The sequence below is a fragment of the Rhincodon typus genome, chromosome 17 (genome assembly GCF_021869965.1).
Source record: "Rhincodon typus isolate 14 chromosome 17, sRhiTyp1.1, whole genome shotgun sequence".
Lineage (NCBI taxonomy): Eukaryota > Metazoa > Chordata > Chondrichthyes > Orectolobiformes > Rhincodontidae > Rhincodon > Rhincodon typus.
In genome coordinates, this window is record NC_063348.1 from 12531026 (window position 1) to 12546664 (window position 15639).

Below are 15639 nucleotides of genomic sequence, written 5' to 3' on the forward strand. Positions count from 1 at the left end.
CCTCCCCCTCCCCCATTTCTGAAGAAGGGTCCCGACCCGAAACGTCAGCTTTCCTGCTCCTCTGATGCTGCCTGGCCTGCTGTGTTCCTCCAGCTCCACACTGTGTTATCTCTTGTTTTATCTGGTGTCTGCTTAGCCCATCCCCTGCTGTTTTATCTGCTGGTTACTGTCTTCAGATTGACCTCTTTCCTGTTTTAGCTGCTGATCACTGTCTCCAAGTCCTCCTGTCTATCGTTCTCTTAGCTGCTGGTAACAGACAGTGGATCTACCTCTCCCTTGCTCTTTTAGCTGCTTGTGACTGTTTCCAGCCCCCTCTCTCCTGTGCTTTTAGCTTTGGGTGACTGTCTCCAAATCCTCTGCTCTCCTGTGCTGTCTGGATATTACTGAAATACTGAATTATTTCAGAATTTTTTGTTCTCAAAATATTATTTATGTAACCATAAAACAATCAGTGAGCCACAGTGAGAACTTTGTATCACTTTCTACCCTTTGCGATTGATGTACTACTTTCTGTAGTTTGAAAATGCACTTCTATATTATTTCAATTTCATATTGTGTCTGAACATGCACTAATTAAGATTTAATTAAGTTAATTAAGATTTAAAAGCCCTATTAAAGAATATTCACCGAAGGTTTTGCTTTTCACTTCATATTTTACAGCTTACGTGCAGCTGAAATTTACATATGTGACGGACAAGGCATTTTATGCCATGGTAAACAGCAAATGCAGTGACAGCAGAAAGAAGATTCGGTACATTTTGGGAGTCCGGGACAGAATTGAAGATGCTCCCAACTAGCAGAAGTTTGGTGTGGGTTTCATAATGGAAATCATGTGGTTTACAGTGAAGAAGGAAACAAGATGGAAGTAGGGGGACCATGAAGAAAGAATTTTTTTTTGTTTAAATTATTGATGTCAGACAACTCCAAAAAACAACTGAGTCTACCAGAAAAGAATTAGTTCCTGAACATTAGATCTCTTTGTTACATTTGATCTTCTATTAGAATTAGCTTTAAATTGATCTGCTATTTTTTTTTGTCCTAATAGCCACTGCCATGAACACTGTGCAGCAGTCTGTTTGTATTTAATTTATTCATTTAGGTCACATGCTACAAAAAACAGCTGACAACATTGCTGCCACAAAATAAAGCACATGGAAACCTGTTCTTAGTAATTTACTTACGGCAATTCATCTGTTTTGGGTGGAAAAGATAGCTACTGGTGAGGAAAAGGACTTCTTTTATGAGATCTTACACAAAGGGTCTGATCTTAATAGTAGTGAGAAGTGGCAATGATAATACTACCAGGAGCTTTGTGATTTCCATCTTGGTGATAGCATTGTTTTGTTTTTACCCCTCCTTTCTGTAACTCTGGCTCAGCTGACTGATCATCTGAGTTAGATATGTGGCTAATTAGAAGCTTATTTTATCTCTGGGTTCAGTTAATTAAGATAATTTGTTCCATCCATCCCAACAAACGTTGGTATGGTCTGTTAATGGCAAGTAAATCAAAACTGGAATAAAGCTTTTTTTTTCTATTACCCTTATGCCTTGGTAGACTTTTCATCTGTTGCACTTCAGTGGTGGTGGAATTTACTAGATGTATCTTACTAACACTTAAGTATGCTGTCTACTGATAAGAGTGCATGTTTTCTGCTGGCAGGAAACTGCAGCTACAAACCATGAGGTAATTCTGCCCATTGACATTGAATATACATTATGATGAAGTCAGAGAATTATATTGATGACACTAATTTTATTTTTTATGTTGTGTTCATACACATGTTGTTCTTGTAGCGTTTTAAGCTGCACATTTGATAGTCCAGTTGCTGGAATGGATGTGTAAAATTGAGTTCCAGAATGTCTTTTGATTCTAGTCTTAGTTGGGGTGTAGGTGACTAAAATCATGATATTCAACTATTTACTGAACTGAGTGGCCCTTCTTATAGTTATTCATCTAACTTCTTCCAGAAGACAGAGAAACACAGTGATCTAAGGAAGGCCACAAAGATCATCAGGAACATGAACCAAGTTCATTTTCTTTCAGTTCTGGAGAATGATGCATATACTCTTCGAGAGTAGATCTAAATAATCTATCTTTATTTGCGATGATAGTGTTGTTGAATTTTAGGAGGCTATCTAATTTTATTAATGCTGGCTTGCAAAGGATAGATTTGTTGTTGTACAATATGGGTAACAAAGTGCAGTGTGTAATTTAGAAATACATTCTGCAGAGGAACAAAGGCAATAATTAATAAAATAATATAATTTCATCAATTATATTGAAGATTGTAGCAAAAATAAATATTACTTTTAACTATAGTCCTCTAGATATAAAGATGAGCATTCCATTTGCTTTTCTGAATATTTTTGGTACCTGTCCATGACATTTTAATGATCTGCATCCATGGATCCCCAAGTCTCTGAATTTTTACTATATCTGGCTTTTTCCTATTTGGAAAATGTCTGAGGTTTAAGCTCCACATAATCACAATTTTGCTCATTCACTTAATTTATTAATATTTCTTTATAATTCCTTGTTTCGATCAGCCTATCTTTGAGTCTTTGACAGACTTAGATATGTATCTGTCCCAACATTTAAGTTGTTAAACACAGTGAATAGTTGACCCCAGAATACAAATCCTGTAGTCAAATTCTGCCATTTGGAGGACCTACCTATTGTCCATCCTCTCTGACCCCTGTTCAACCAACTCCATTGCCAGGTTTATAATTTGTGATCCATACCATGGGTTGTTAAGAGAACGTAACAGTGTATTTACTAAAATCTGTTGTTTCAACCAAAAGTAGAGGAATTGATTTGACACCTGTTGTAGCTCAACAAGTTTATCCAATGTCCTATTTACTGAGGTTTACCTCCTAATGAACTGATCCCAGTTGGCATTATGCTTGGCTGCAGCTCCCTAGATAAAGGAGGAGAAAGTTGCCCCCAATGTTTCCATTCTATGCTGTTATCCAGTGACCCATGCCAGAAGTGTTTTGTGATGCCTTGTCAAGGAAATGCCTCAAACATTTAAATTCATCACTTGGATAAGGGACGTGAAGAAACTTGTGCAACATCCTGGCAAGCGGTCAATATCTATGATCAGGAGGCAAAATATAGTCAGAACGGTAAGAATCAGCAGCAAGTAAAATGTACAAAGGATATTAGAAAAAGCTAATTATAAGGATTTCTGAAAGCTAGGACAGAAGGAACAAAATGACAAAACTGTAAAATTCCATTGCTGCTTTCAAACTGTTGTCTGGCTTTGGTTTCATTTCAACCAAAGCTGGATTCATACATTTTGGACCTTGACCAGTCGCAAGGGTTTTAATCCCTGACAAGATGTGAGAAGTGTGAAATATTCTGGTTTACTTGTTTTTCAGTGCCGTTAAAATAAGTATGTTTAAAATGGAGCACCTGGATTTGGTTCAGCTTAATTAGACATCTCAAATGAGCTGTTTTTTTAGTTCCATTTGTTAGAATAGGTAAATGAAAGAAAAACACAATCACGAGGAAGATGACAGTGTTGATACAGCCAGTAAGTGAACACTGTACTGCAGTTTACTTATAGCTAAAGAAATTGGCATTTTTCATATAATTTGAGACAAACTTCATGACCTAGATACAGCGTTAGACAAGTAGTATAGCAACTGGCAAGTGAGCATGGCTGCTCTGAAATAAATCTGATTATGGTTCAAAGTACTGAATGAATATATGTATTACAACATATTTTAAAAATTAACCAATTCCATTACTTTATATCTCATGGCAGAGTCATCCAGTGTTCTTGAGTTCTGACCAAAAACCAGTGACAAGGACTATATTGCATCTTAGGCATAGCCACTTGTTTTTCTAGATAGAATTAAATCTTGGAAGACTCGGCTGTGGAATTTTATCATCCATAACCTTAACACATTTGTCTTAGTTGCAATGTAGTCTGATGGAATGGTGAAAACTGTTTAAGACCATCTATGTGAGAAATGTACTTTAGTGTAAAATGCACATGTTTTATCTGGGTTGAAAAACAACATCCTTATTCTTAAGTGGATGTAAATGCAGCCTGATCATGTATCTTATCCCCTAGTTTTATAGCATTTATGAAAGTCATAGACTGGTCAAATGAAATTGGTTTTGTGGCTAATAACTTGAGGCATCTAGCTGTATAATATATAACATTACATATTAGACTGGAATTTTCTACATTTCCTTAGTACCTGAATAATGGAAGTTTTCCTAGGGTGTTTTTACTTACTTGCTTAGAGTCTTCCTGAAATTATGAAATCATGCTTCAACCAAACTCAGGTTCAAATTTCTGTTTACATATGTTTCCCTTGTGTGGATTAATTATTTATTTCTGGTGCTGTTTGCATCTCATGCTGCAAAGATTGATGCTGATGGTTCTTGAACTGGATGTTGAGTGTAGTTGTTGATTGTACATTGTGGAGGTTCTAATGTTAATAATTCTCACCTCGTTTGTTTGCAGGAATAGAAGAAAACATGACAAAATGGAAATATTTTCAGTACAATCAGAAGGAAATTAGCTAAGATATGTTTTGTATGTGGTGATTATTTGTGTATCCCTCAATTAGTAATATACTGGTAAACAAATTGTTTTGTACATGACAACTGAAAATATTATGACATCTTTCTAATATAGACCTGTTTCACTTACTTGTAAACAATATGTTAATAGTTTAGGCACAACTCATATTCTTATAGTTTTTATTCTGTGTATTTCATTGAGGAGAAAATGTCTGTGCTGGCAAGTTACATCTTTAGCATCGAATGTCACCATTGGATATGTAGGTGAGGTTTAGTATTAAACAGTACCAAAGATCTGTCCAACTCGGCCTTGAATATGTTAATTGATCTAAACTCAAGTGCTCTGTGGGAAAGAGCATTCCAAAAATTATCAACCTTCCAACAGAAAAATGTCATCCTTGTATCCTTCTTAAATGAGAAGACTCCTTAAACTAAGCTCTGTAGTTCTAAATTCCCATGAGTGGAAAAGTCTCCCAGCATCTATCCTGTAAAGCACCCAGAATCATGTTTCAAAAGATCACTTTTCTCATTCTTCCCAACTACAGTGAGTATTGGCCCAGCATGTTCAACCTTGCCCCATCAGAGAAACCTCCTCATCCCATGTCATTAAAAAAAAAATTGTTGGAAAAAGAGCAGCAAGTCTGCAGCATCTGTGGAGAAACAAACAGAATTATAATTTCAAGTCCAATGTGACTCTGCTTTGGAACTCCAAGAATCAGCTTAGTGAACCTTTTCTGAACTGTTTCCAATCCAAGTATATTTTCCTTAATTAAGGATTCCAAAACTGTGAGCAGTACTTTAGGTAAGTCTTACCAATGCTCTGTAAAATTGTGGTGAGAACTCCCAATTTTAATTCTCAATCTCACTAGCAATAAAGGTCAGTATTCCATTAGCCTTCTTATTTACTTATTGTTCATGCATTGCTAACTTTGTGATTCATGTAGGAAGAATCCCAGATCCCTCTCAACCTTTGGGGCCTTTCTCCACTTAAATAATATACTTTTTTCTATTCATCCTGTGAAATTTTCCCATATCATACTGCATCTGTAATCTTTTTGGCCACCTACTTAACCAATCTATATCCCATTGTAGACTTTTGTAGACTTAACCATTGTCTTTCCTACTTCGTATCATCAGCAAGTTTGGCTACAATATTGTCACCCCCTTCAACCAAGCCATTAATGTAGATACGAAATAGTTGAGGCCCAACACTGAACCCTGTGGTCATCAACTCATTACACCTTACCGACTTGAAAGTGACCCACTTATCCTGACTGTCTTTCCTTTTATTTAGTTAATCCTGTGTCCATGCTAATATTTCACCCCAGCAGCATGAGTTCTTGTGTAGAACAATTGCTCTGTAATACTTTCATCTACAAATGTAAGTACCTACTTACCTTTGTCTCATTCACTAATTTGAACTTGTGTTTTTCAACCCATTAGTGTCATGAATGAATACAGTAAATTGTTCAGACCTGTCACAAGACCCTGGAGACAACTGGTCATATTTTCACAATTATAGTAGCTGCACGTTATCGCTGCTCTCCATTTCCTTTCATTCAGTCAATTTCACAACCAGGTCAATAATTTGCCTTCAATTCCATGAGTTTTAACTTTAGTTAACAGTTTCTAATGAGGAATATGCTGCCTGAGAGGTGGAGGTGAATTCCATATGAGGTTGCAAAAGAAAGCTGGATATATATTTGAAAGTGATGACTCTAGGCTGCAGAGATGGGGCTGGAGAGTTGAACTAGCTGGGTAGCTGTTTTCGTAGCCGATATAAACACAGTGGGTCGAATGGTCTCCTTCTGTACCATAAAATTCTATGGTTCTCTGATTCTAAGTTCTTTCTGGAAGTCCACATAAACAATTTTCATTGACAGTTTTCTATTCTTTAGTCACCTCTTCAAAAAGTTAAATCAGATTGGACAGGCATGACCCAATCCTTAAAGTCCATATCAACTCTCTCTAGCCAGCTGACAATTTTCAGCATGCTCAGTCATCCCACCCATAATTATAGAATGGAATTCCTGGCAGAGAAATATAAAAGTCACAGGGATACCTAAATATCTCTCCAAAACAAAAAGTACAGGTAATGAGTGTGTTGCAACTGAAAACAAAACTTAAGGTATTCATTGTCATATCTGACTCTTAAATCCAGTAAATAACTTATTTGTATTATGATATTTGCTAAGTCATTGGTACAATAGAACAATTCCTGCATCTTTATAATAGTGTTATAATTTCATGGTTAAATCTAAAGCTTGACATTTGTTTTTAGTCTTGCACAAAGGAGTAATGGTTATGGCTATTTAGTATGATCCTGAGTGTGCCAAAAGCAGCTTGACAAGATTTTGTTTGCACAGTTAAGGTTCCTTAAACAATACAATGATAAACATTTTTGCAGTAAACATTCTATTGTTACATCACCTGCTGTGATACATTCCACAATTTACTGATCTTCCACAGTCTTTTCACTACTTGTCCTACAGTACCCACCACAAACATCCATTCGTAACCCTAACTAATGACTCCGTCACTCTCCCTGGTCACTGTCTGAGGCTGTACTCAGACTATTTGTGATCTTGCCATTCTGTTTGAATATTAAGAATTTTCTCTCTAAGTTGTGTCAGAATATACCATGCAGTAACCTAGAGATTCCTATGTAGACTGAGCAAAAGTCAGCACCTCCTTTTAATATTTAAAAGACGTAATCTTTTACAATGGACACAATGAAAATAATAAATGAAGTGTTGCTCTTGAGCATAGCCTCAAACCCTTGACCTCTCCATTCTCTCCTACGTCTAGTTCCGTAACATCACCTATCACTGTTCCCACTCAGCTAATTTGCTGCTGACGCCCTCTATCACACCTTCAGAGTTAACTGTTCTAGCAGTATCCTGGCCAACCTCCCGCCTCATTTCTTCTATTAACTTGTGCTTGTCCTATACTCTAAAGCACAGGTCTTAACTCATCCCGAGTCCTGTTCACCTGTCACTTCTGTCTTCCCTGACATACATTGATCTTTCAACCTCTCATTTGAAGAGTTCTTATCCTTGCCTCCAAATCCTTCCTTATCTCAGTTACTTGCACCAGCCCTAAAACATCCTAGTTTGCTTCACTCCAGTTCTGGCTTCTGAATCCCCAGTCGCTCCACCATTGATGACTATTCCTTCAACCATTTTAGCCTCATGTCGGGGATTCTACCCTAAACCACCACCTCTAAAACCTTCTTTAAAATTTACCTCTGACCATGCAATTGTCATCTGTATCATTAGCTCCTTATGTGTCCCTGCCAAAAATATTAAACATCCCTGAAGCATTTGGGAACTTTTTTCTTTAAAAGAAAAATATAAATGCATGTTGTGGCTGAGTGATCATTTTTCTTACTATTTAAATTGACTTTCAATTCGAAGAAATTTTGTTTCAATTGGTTTAATTATTTGTGAGTTTTTAAAAGGGCATTAAATGAGTGTGGCATTGCTAAGATGCAGTTTTGCTGTGCGCTAACACTTAGTTAAGAGGGTAAATGCAGAATTAATAGAGAGTCATGGTCTGACTTGACACTACAAGTTGAGTGAGGCCTGAACTTTAGATTTGCATTGCACGAAAGCAGAAATTCCTTGCTCTGACACCGAAGTTGTAATGTAAATGGCACCTTAAGAAAATGTGAGGAATTGTCTTGTGATGTTGAGGTAACAGAAATAGGATTTTACTTGCTACTATATTTCTTTATGATATTGATAGAAATTATTTACTCAACAGGACATTTTGAGATGTATGGATCATATACCTGCTGTGTCCTGGTGAGTGGTCTATTTCCACCTCTCCAATTTTATTCTAAATCTATTAGTAGATGGTACAGGAGAACAGGTTGGAGCTAGTCTTAGCTTACGCTTCTCCATTTTATGGGGAAGTGTCTGGCTTCCACCTAGCAGTCAAAGTGAAAATTGAGTGACATGAAGAGCAAAATCTGTCTCTCAATCCGTTGTTGCCGTTGGTCCTCCGGCAATATTTCTCCCATTTTAATTCCACAAGCTTAATATACAATGTGAACACTTCATTCCACTTTTCATTTTTTCCAAGAATTCTAACTGAAGTAAGTTGCAAGGTTTTGTCCTGAAAGATAAGTTTCAACTTGGATGCTATGTTCCAGGGAAAATGGCACTTTATAGCCAGTGAGTTAATTATTAATTTATACTCGCTCTTATAATGTAGGTGACACAGCAGCCATTTTGCACATAGTAAACTTCCACAAACATCAAAGTAATAATGACTGGATAATCTATTTTGGTGACATTGATCAAAGGACGAATATTAGCAGAACATTCTTAACAATAGTGGCCATGAAATCTAGTCAAGAGGGCGGATAGTGTTTCAGTTTATCGTCGTACCCAAAATATAGCACGCATGACTGTGCAGCAATCCATCAGTACTGCAGTGGAGTACTGACCTTAAATTTTGTGTTCAAATCTTGGAGTAAACATGAACATAAAAGCTTCAGAATCAGAGAATACAGTGCGAAAAAATTGAGTCAAAGCTTAGGCAGATACCTGGATCACAATTATTTTAAAAAACCATTAATTTATAAAGTATTCATGAAGCCAAATTTGACCTGCTTTTTCCCTGCAAGTGTTTTAGTTTGGTTTCTGAGAGATCGGTATCATTTAGGCAGTTCCCAGCTATGCATAGCTAAATCAAGTGCCCTTGTCTCAGGATCTGAACTAAAATGGTATCAAGATAAAAACACCTTCAGAATATGTTATTAACATGCTATCTGCAAAGCAGATGGAGTGGGAAGAATTCAGAATAGAATAAGGATGATTCAAACAGTTTTTTTCAGTTTGCTAAAATAAAATGTCGTAGAGGAGCAGAGAAACATGATTGATTTTGAGAAAAAAGGACTTTCAGTCTAACCTCTAATGTTGGATTGTCTTTCATTGTGTTTGTGAATTGCTTACTAGTATGTTGGGCTATTTATGAAAGGAATGTATATGATATTACAGTGCTGAATGGTCTTTCCTAAAGTTCTAAAATCTCTAATAACTACCGTATCCCCTTCTAAAATAGGATTTGTGTCTCTCTCCTAGTGGCGTAAATTATGTTCCTTTTGAAGTATTATGATGATGTTATGTGAAGTCAGGACAGGAAACATGAAGTACGAGTTGAACGAAAAGCATAAAATTGTTCAATTGTATGAAGTCTTACTCAGCATATCAAACAGAGCCACAGAATTTATTTCGCCCTGGTGGCAAGTTTGGGGCTGGGGGACATTTAACTCAGTGGAGAAGAACTGGATGGGGACTCTGCAGCCTTTCTGTCTCCAACAATTAATGCTGATGTAAAGACCTTATTCCTCACTTCTAATATTCAACCAAAGCCAAGCAAGGTCCTCATCCCTTGTCAGGTTTCTGTGCTCCTGGGAGGGTCACTTTGTCAAAAGGCGAGTCAAAGGGACTAAGCATTAGGAAGGGTGTGACCCATGACTTTGCCTGTGAAACACCCTCCCTTCACAAGATCCCCATCCTAAGATTTTCATCCACCCTCTCACACCTTCATCATTGGGCCCCTACTTGATCCTGGGCCTGTGGTAGATGCATTATCATTAACTGCCATCTCTCACAGTAAAAATGCATGCAGTGGAGAGCTGCTGGTCTCTGATTAGCCAACAGCTTGCTCAGGGAAGGGATTTCTACCCAGGGGTCCTTAATTCTGTTCAAGGCCTGAAGGTGGGTATTTAATGGTTAATATGGCAGCCTTTACCAACAGAGGCAACTTGGAATTCTCATTGGCCTGAAGAGTCAAGACTACAGTTGACAAGATTAAGTTAATCCATAAAATGTACCTTGCACTTTAAGACTCACTTTACTTGGGTTTGTACCTTAAAGTGAAAGGGAATGAATCTGAAAGGATCCTCCTGGAGGAGTCCTCTTCCAGAACTCAAGAATTACTAAGTTTTATTTTTCTCAAGTCTGGCAGTGTCAGATGGGATCAATATTTGTCAGAAAAAAATCCAGTTCTCATGAATATATCTTGGTCATGTTGAGTAAAAGCAGGGCAGTGCACACAGAGTAACCATTCTGTACATGTAGCAAAAACAAATCTCCATTTGATTTCACTGCTGCTCATCGTCCTTTTGTACCTGTGTCGTAGGTTGTAATTTGTAACTTTTTTAATTTTGCTTGGCTTGCTATTGGTTTACATTTCACTGTTACGTTGTTGGTAAATTAAAATGAATATTTAAAGATGAAAATGTACTTGTTTTTATTTAATCCTTTCACTAGTTGGTGTTTGCCTCCAAATATTCTTCCCCTCAGTGATGACGCAGTTAGTCCTGTTTTCATTTTGTGAACTTTGTTGACTCCTTTTCTTGTCTATTAATTTCTTAAGAGCCATGCATGACTCTTGAGATTTTGAACTAAGTTGGGGGGAAGAATTGAATAGTTTTTGTTTTCCCACTGCTTTTTGGAAGAAGAGAAAACTGTGAAAGGTACTAATGAATGTGAAAAACTGAAGAATTAAAAGGAAAGGTAAGAATATTTTAAAATCTGCTCCGCAAAGTGAATATTTGTAAATGACTGATTGGAATGTCATTAACTTTTGCTTTTAGATTCTGTCATAAAGCCTAAAAGTAATAATCAAATCCTTAAAGGGTGCCATCTGAATTCTTAATGAATTGTAGTCTTGGACGCATATTTCTTATTTTAGGAATATACCATAATGTTAACAAAACAAGATGGACACTGTGGACAATTCAAAGCCATGCATGTTCTGTTTGGAAGACTGAGAATTTGTGTGTGACATGTCGTGTGAGGATGGTAGTACAGTTAGCACAATAGATAATTATTTTCAGTTCTGAAGCACAGTTATATTAGAATTGAAAGTATTTATTACAAATTCAGAAACTATATCCTTTTTATTTGTTAGCTTTGTACATACTTTCACGCTCCTAAATTTGGATATAGCCCTGAAAATCTTCCATAATATTAAATGCATTCTGACTGAAATTCACAAACATGTCAATCTAAGTTACAGCTCCTTCTGTTTTTTACTTTACAGGACATTTCTGATTTTGTGCAGTCCATGTCTTCTGACTTTTATTTTGGCCTTGATGTTACAGTTATCCACTACTATATTTGAAGGTGGATGACTGCTCATAAAATGAAACATGTATCCTACCAGCGATCTTCCCTCTGAACTGCCTCCCATTTTATGGGGTTGATGAAGGAACGGGAATCTCAGACACCCTTGGGCCAGTTGAGCCCCTTTAAGTGGCCAATTAATTGCCACTTAAATGCTTCATCATTCCCCCTCCACTATGTTACTTATGGCAGAAGGAGGTCTAGAACCAGCAGATTATAGAGTCAAAAGAATTTTACAACATGGAAAGAGACACTTTGGTCCATGATGTCTGAGCCGGTTATCAAATATCTGTCAATTTTAATACCATTTTCCTGCATTTGGCCCATAGCCTTGAATGCTGTGGTATTTCAAGTGCTCATCTAAATAGTTCTTAAATGTCTTGAGAATTCTTTTAGATAGTGATTTCCAAATACCCTCAACCCAACAGCCAAAAAAATGTTTCCTCAAATCCCCTCTGCTCCTACTCTTAGACTTAAAATTGTGTCCCTTGGTTATTGATCCTTTTACTAAAGAAAAGCATTTCTCCCATCCACCCTCTGTGTGCCGCTCAGAACTTTGTACACCTTAATCAGATGCCTCCCTGGTTTTCTCTGCTCAAAGGAAAACAACCCCAGCCTACCTAGTCTCTTTGCTGGCAAATGTTTGGAATCTCCACTCCAGAGAGCTGCCTTAGAGAATATTTAAATTAGAGATTGGTAAATTTCTGATTACCAATGGCATAAAGGACTATGGGGAATAATGTGGGTAAAGGGAATTGAAGTGTTTGATCAGCCATGATCATATTAAATGGCAGAGCAGGCTTGACAGGCTGAATGTTCCTGTATCCTCTGTTTATTAAACTGGTTGAGTGAGGAGGGTCTCCTCATCTCCAATTTCTCTGTGCCCATTGGAGGAATACAAAGCACACCCCTGCCTTCACCTGCCTCGCTGCTTTCTGACAGCAGCCCCACCAATACCCTGGATCTACCTTTCAATTATCTCCTCATCATCAGGAACTGCATGTGGTCCCAGAAGTGGCCACTCGTAAAATCTACAGAACTGCTGGCAGTCAGTTTGGCCAGCAAGTCTCTAAGGTGGGATTTCCTCCCCAGGTGGGTGATAACCTCCTGTCTTGAGTTAACTAATGCCCCTCCAAGTATAAAATAACTGCCAGGCAGCTGGCTTCATTGTACACAGCCTGACAACTGACTTGTTCATCGGAAGGGGCAGAGAATACGTGTCCCATAAAATCTAGACCTTTGTCTGTGTTTGTATTTGCAGTATTTTGTGACCAATTGGAGCAGCGAGAAAGGAAATATTTGTCTATAATAGGAAAAATTCGACAACTTTAAAGCAAATTTGCTGTGGAAGAGACTGGAATGTTAATATTTTGTCTTTTATGATTTTGAAATGTGTTATATCAGAGTAGGCTAATACACCTTCTGAATATCCTGATCTGTTGTTGCACAAATCATAATGCACTAATATCAGAGAGCACCTTAATGCTACTGGCTGCTTGAATGAGGCAGCATACGCATATATGAATCCTGATTTGTCACCACAGGAAATGCAAAGTATTTTTATGTTTAATCTATATTCAAAAGATTGTTTTTATTGCAACACCCTTTCCAGTGGTGATGTTGAGAACTGTATGTTACCTGTAACTTATGCAAAAACTTTCAACAACTGCATTAGCACAGTTAAATATGGAAATCTTAAAGTTGCCATTGAAGATGCTTCTCTGAAAATTGTACACCACCATCTGACTCACTACTGAAATATATTGAACAGCATAAAGTTACTGTCCTTACCTCAGTGGTACAGGCTAAACTTGCCAGAGTAGGCTTTGCCCTTTCCAGTTTAAATATGTTTCTTGTGGTAGAGTAAGTGCTAATGACTGCTACACAACTTCTCACGCTGAAAATTCTCATTTACAAATGTGGATCCTCATTCCTTCAGCTTCTAATTATTGGAAATTTTAATATGATTTTTCACTTCCTACTTTTTTTTATTTCTGCATGTCTTTTAATCTAGTATTCGTTCTTTCTCCTTATCTATCTCTATTTCACTTTCTAAACTTGATTAGACATTAATTCCACACTGTAATTTCCTGGTTGAGATTCTGCACTGTTTACTAATGACACCTCAATCTGTTAAAGTCTCAGGTGGTAGCAATCTTTCCCCTGAATAAGAAGGTTGTGTGTTCAATTTTCACTTCAGAGACTTGAGTGCAAAAATCTTGATTGACACTTCAGTGCAATAATGAGGAAACATTGAACTGTTGCTTGTACTTAGCTTCCAGATGAGATGTTAAATTGATCTCTCACATTGAGGCCTCAGGTGGACATAAAAGATCCCATGGGTCCTGTTTTGAAAAAGGTGAAAGAAGTTATTTATAGTATTCTGGCCAAAATGTACTAAACTCCACTAAATAGGATTATACGGTCAATACAATTTTACTGTTTGACTGCCACATTTCTGACATTGCAACAGTGGCTGCTACCTTAAAGGTGCTTAATTGGCTGTAAAGTACTTTGGGACATCCTAGTCATCTGAAAGGCGCTATATGAGCCCAAGTCATTTTCTTTCTGTCTGATGGGATGAGGAGATATCTAGTTGCTTGTCCTGTTCTTGCACATTCCAGTTGCTGATTGATTTATGGATTGTTGTTTGACAAAAATTTGTTGCACAAAGCCCTCAATAATGCTGTGAACCCTAATACAGTTCAATTCACATACAGAGCAACATATGATCCATTATCTACTTGCAGAACTTATTTTGTTAAATATCGTAATATTGCATTGCTGTTCTCTAGATATTTTTATTTCAGATCTACAAAGTAAAGGAAAGACTTATGAGAAAATGTTATGATACTTTAGTCCTTTGTGTGTGAAAACGCCTGTAATGTATCCTGTGTTTCACTACATTTGAAGTTATTTCTTTATACAACTGACTCAGTACTACATTTCACAAAAATAAATTTCAAAAATCCATTTAGATTTTCTTATATACCTTTGTTTTAGTTGGCTTCCTAACCTGAACTTCTTTCAGACTCCCTCAATATTCTTTATAAATATTTGTTGCTGTTTTCCCCAAACCAGTAAATTGTGTCTTAGTGAACGATGATCAGGAGTTTACTTTTGGTTGTTGATTTTTTTTTTCGGCCTACCATTCTTCTCTCTTCCTCTACAAACATATGAAGCAAATAATCTTCACCTACAATTGATAAACTATTACATTTATCAATTACAGGTAGTTCTCCTATAATACGATAGTTGAGTTCTTGTGCATCCTCATGCTATAGAAAATCGCATTATAGGAAAATCGCTATACTGAACAGTGGAAAGTTTGCATTATGCAAACAGCGTCCACTATTCATCAATTGCATTGCAGTCAATTCGCGTTGACAAAACGTGTGTTATAGCTGAAATAACCAATGTTATAGAATATTATGGTTTAATACAGTATAAATACCACTTTGTTTAAATATGATACTTATTGGTTTTCAGTGTCATGTGTAAAGTTGAAGAGTAAAACTAGCTATTTGCAGGTAAAGGAGTACTTCCAAACTGTATATTTGATTATGTTCTCAAAGGGGGCACTACTAATGGGGCTAATTTTAATTGCCACAAAACGATTTCACTTACACAGAGTTAAGAATCGGGCCCAATGTTGTATGGCTCCAATGGCATTTTCTTTGACATCTTTATATTCTGATATAAATGAATTATTTCTTTCTAAATTACCTAACCTTCTATGCATTTTATTTATGCGTATATGTTGTATATATTTGAGATTTCAAGATGCGCAATATATCATGGACTCTATTGAGACAGAATGAATTAGATTTGAATTTTAATGATCCATGAAAGATATAATAGATTAATGTGAATTTATGTGTGCTTGTGTACCTTATTTGTATTTTCTTTCTTGATCGAATTTAGCTTGTGCGTTGAGTGCACTGTACAGATTAGACT

The 15639-nt window shown here is 36.8% G+C and overlaps 1 protein-coding gene across 6 annotated transcripts in view; it reads left to right on the plus strand.

Moving 5' to 3' along the window:
- The window catches only part of prdm11 (PR domain containing 11), a 153046-nt gene that overhangs the window by 126118 nt on the left and 11289 nt on the right, over positions 1 to 15639 (plus strand). The window contains exon 11 of one of the 6 annotated variants that reach the window (XM_020511736.2): positions 661 to 1544. The exons of the other annotated variants lie outside the window; for them this stretch is intronic. Within the exon in view, the coding sequence (XP_020367325.1) occupies positions 661 to 797 (137 nt within the window). The 3' untranslated portion in view covers positions 798 to 1544. Of the gene's footprint in view, positions 1 to 660; positions 1545 to 15639 lie in introns of those variants that run through there. 6 annotated transcript variants of the gene reach the window in all.